Consider the following 3,995-nt stretch of genomic DNA (forward strand, 5'->3'; position numbering starts at 1 on the left):
AAGGTACAAAACGTTCCTATACTGAGAAAAATATTCCTTGTTGTATCAACAAGGAATATAAACAAAACAAATTCTAATCACACCAATTCGAATTCTGATTATTGTAATAGACTTTTTTACTACCTCGACTAAAATGTTTGATAGATTTAATTATAAATATCTAATTTATGCCTTTCTTATTGAATCTACCAAAATTCCAATTGATGCAACAAAAATTTATTTTTCAGTGTGTGTGTGTGTGTGTGTGTGTGTGTGTGTGTGTGTGTGTGTGTACCACAGTCTCCCCTACATTCAATTAAAGATATCGCATCTTCCGGAAAACGTTCTCTGGAATAATAACATTTACGGAAAATTTGTTCCCTGTCGATTCGGTGGAAAGAACACAATTTTTGTTCTGTGCAGTCTATGCAAGCGTTATACTATTATACACTTAAAAGAACACCGTAGCTCTTCGAAGGGATACCTAATGTTTATCCAAAGCATGGACAGCGGTCGGCTACCCGAATCGCTGAGTTGTTTCGAAACCGGTGGTGCTTAAACGTGCAATAAGTGGAGGAAGAGAGAAGTGTGGGAGGGTCAAACTAATTCGATTCTAAACTCTGACCACATCGCGAGAAAGAGGACAGAACGCTCCGATGCGGGAGGGTTTCCCGGGGGATGAGGAAGGCTACACGCCCGAACGGACCGAACGAGGTGGACACAGATGGCACTAACCGCGCCGTTAAATTCTCAAGCCGTAACTCTAATTACTCATAGACAAGCCGACATTCTAGTGCCAGATGCCGGTGAAACTTGTTAAAAGCACGCGAACGCGATTACTCATTCTATCCTGAACGACGGCGATTGCAGCCGAAAGTCGATCCGAGATTTTCCGGCTGCTTCGGCTTTTAGATCTAAATAATGACATAAAAAATAGTTTTTATAATAGATAAATGATATTAAAGTAACTGTTATCCATTAATCAATCGTCAGAATAAAACCCATATACCAAAGATAAATAAATGTAACACCCAAATTAAAATTTATTATAATTTGATCAAAAAATGTTCGTTTCACACGACACAGTTAAGTGAAAAAAGGCGTATTCGATCAAAATAGATCTTGATATTTAATAATATTTTGTGTGACTTTTACAATTTTCGGTTCAAGTAAATTGCGCACTGATTTATCATTCTTGAAACACAGTTTTAAACTGAAATCGGAATATCATGCATAAATTAACAATTTAATAAAATAGATATTTATAGCATTTTAACACACTATAAAGAATTTGAAATAACTGGAATAAGAATTTAAACTGGAAATTGTGAGATTCACTCAAAAAATATTATTGAATACCAAGATCCGCTTTGACTGAATATACGGTTTTCTTCGCTTAATTTCTTCGCTTAATTGTGTTATAATATCAAACCTGATATCGCACTCTCAATATGTTTCCTGAATAAAATTTGAATGTGTTGAACATAAATTCCACGAGATGGTTTATACGACGCATGTGTTTGTACGATGGCGATTAAATCAACATTTCTGTATCATGTTGCAGGCGATAAAATGACTATGGATGGGAGCAAGAGCGAACCGGGCAAGAACGGGGCCACTCAACAGGAATGCGCGGGTTGTGGAAAGGCGATTACGGAGAGGTAAGTGTTCCGCTTCGTTTGCGTGATGCAACGAAGGAACGCTACATGGTATGTTTCACATCCTACCTTGAAAGAACGTTAATCGTAGGAATGGTTCGTTCAACGATCGATCCTAATGTCTGTCCAACCCCGGAAGTCGCAGAAGTGAACTAAGTGATTAAATGCATTTTTTCTTAATGAGAAGTGAAACCTGTGTTGACAAAATTTGCAATTGATACTTGAAGCAAATAGAAATGTGCAATTATAATTAAAAATGATGAATGCACGCTACTTAATGTAGTTGCAGAATAGAAGAAATCTACATTCAATTATATAATATTATTATATAATGATATTATATATTTATAAATTATAAATATTATATATTTTTATTATATAAAATCGTTACATAAAGAAATCTCTTGTCACATATAAAACAAACTGAACTTACATTGAGTAGCATTAGTAAAATTCTTTCTTTTCTATTAAAAAAAATCTGTTAACCGATAATATCATTCAATTCTTCAAATTTAAGTTGTGACAAATCATTATATTAAAGTCATAATATTTAATGTGTTATTATTGCATTAATGATCAAATCGTAGATAAACATATTAAATAAATTTTCCGGAGAGAAGTCTAAATTTTATAAATCTAATCTAATCTTGAAAATCTAAAAGCGTATTTTATAAGTTTAATCACATTTGTATTTTCTATTCACTATCAGATAATAACTTTTCTTAAACAGATATCTTCTGAAAGCATTGGACATGTTTTGGCACGAAGACTGCTTGAAATGTGGATGTTGCGATTGCAGACTTGGCGAAGTCGGTTCGACGCTCTACACCAAGGCCAATCTTATCCTCTGCAAAAGAGATTATTTACGGTAAATAATGAACAAACAATTTAATCGATCAACCAGTTCCTCACAAAAATCTTTTCGACAAGATTTTTGTGTATTCAATACAGCGTTGCGCATCCCGAGTCAGTAAACAGACAGACAGATTGATTGACGAAAGATGCTATTGCAAAAGGGAGAGGAAATCGAGGCGGGTAGCGGCAACAAATCGAATTTTACAGATGAATTTCCCTTATTGAATACATCCACATCCCATATAAACACGAGTGAGAGCAAATAAACTATGTTGAGATTACGGAGTCCCGAGGGAATATGCGCAGGTGGTGGCGTCCGCACGAGGAACACGCACCGTCGAAACATTGTGGCCTTTATTAATGGCCTAATATTTGAAGACGGTATATTCGCGGTGCCCGTAAGCTTATTGGTTTCCGTCGCGCACAGGGTGAAACTTCTCGTTCGTTTTCGTCATCGAAAGAACGACTTTTCTTGCGTCATGGCAAAAGTTACTCTCCTTCCCAATAATATTTTATGATGATGTTTAATTGCACGATATAAGAATATCATGATTTTAATTTAATACAACATAAAAAGTATTGTTTCGCGTACATAATTACTTGATATATAATACCTTGTGTAATACGTATAGCCTTGGTCAGAAGTATAAATACCTCCACAAATTGACGTAAACATTCTAACAAAAAACTAAAAAAGTCAATATTTATTTATAACAATTTCAAAATTTTATTAGTTTTCCATTGAACTTTATTACCGTTTTTTTTCCAAGAGAGTGCAATAAATTGACAGAGCTTTCATATATATGGTCAAAGCTAAAAAAATAAGAATGTTAAATCATGCCTCTTTTTTTTTAATAGACTCTTCGGAAATACCGGTCACTGCGCAGCGTGCAGCAAAGTAATTCCAGCTTTCGAGATGGTGATGCGCGCAAGGACCAATGTTTACCACTTGGAGTGCTTCGCTTGTCAACAATGCAATCACAGGTACGTAAGAACACAAATATAATGACACCATCGATTTGATAATTTTCTTTCTCACAAAAAGGATCTTTTATTTAAATTTAAATTAACAGTATTAAGGATTAAAATCATATTAATCATAATTTTTTAATGATTGGCGGAATTCCAGAAAATATTTCGCCGACGAAACAAGTTCCGATTCACGCCGCGTCAAAGTGTGGTCTCGCTTCCGCGGAACCCCCTCTAGCGGTGCTATTATTTTATTAACAATAATGAAAGCCGGTAATTAAACATTCACACCCGGCGGCGCCGACGTCGGCGGCGACGGTAAAGTCGCTTGCTCGAGTATTCCTCATGGCAGCTCATCCGTATAACAATTTAATTCGAGCCACCCCAGCCGCGCGCGCCTGGGGGTTTGCCTAACTTCTGCAGCACTTCGCAACACTTCGCTTACTTATTCACAACAACCGAGTTAAGCCGAGGCTCGTTCGAAAGCCGGGACTCGAGCCGAGACGCCTCGGCGGATCTGCCGAATGGAGATAA

The 3,995-nt window shown here is 36.3% G+C and overlaps 1 protein-coding gene across 1 annotated transcript in view; it reads left to right on the forward strand.

Moving 5' to 3' along the window:
• Positions 1-3,498, forward strand: part of LOC108690811 (LIM domain only protein 3-like) — a 63,177-nt gene extending 59,679 nt beyond the window's left edge. Inside the window, exons 2-4 of the mRNA XM_018198311.1 lie at positions 1,544-1,640; positions 2,368-2,505; positions 3,351-3,498. Of these exons, the coding sequence (XP_018053800.1) occupies positions 1,552-1,640; positions 2,368-2,505; positions 3,351-3,498 (375 nt within the window). The 5' untranslated portion in view covers positions 1,544-1,551. The remainder of the gene's footprint in view (positions 1-1,543; positions 1,641-2,367; positions 2,506-3,350) is intronic.
• The last annotated feature ends 497 nt before the right edge of the window (positions 3,499-3,995 follow it).

Source organism: Atta colombica, unplaced genomic scaffold (genome assembly GCF_001594045.1).
Source record: "Atta colombica isolate Treedump-2 unplaced genomic scaffold, Acol1.0 scaffold365, whole genome shotgun sequence".
In the NCBI taxonomy this organism is placed as follows: Eukaryota; Metazoa; Arthropoda; class Insecta; order Hymenoptera; family Formicidae; genus Atta; species Atta colombica.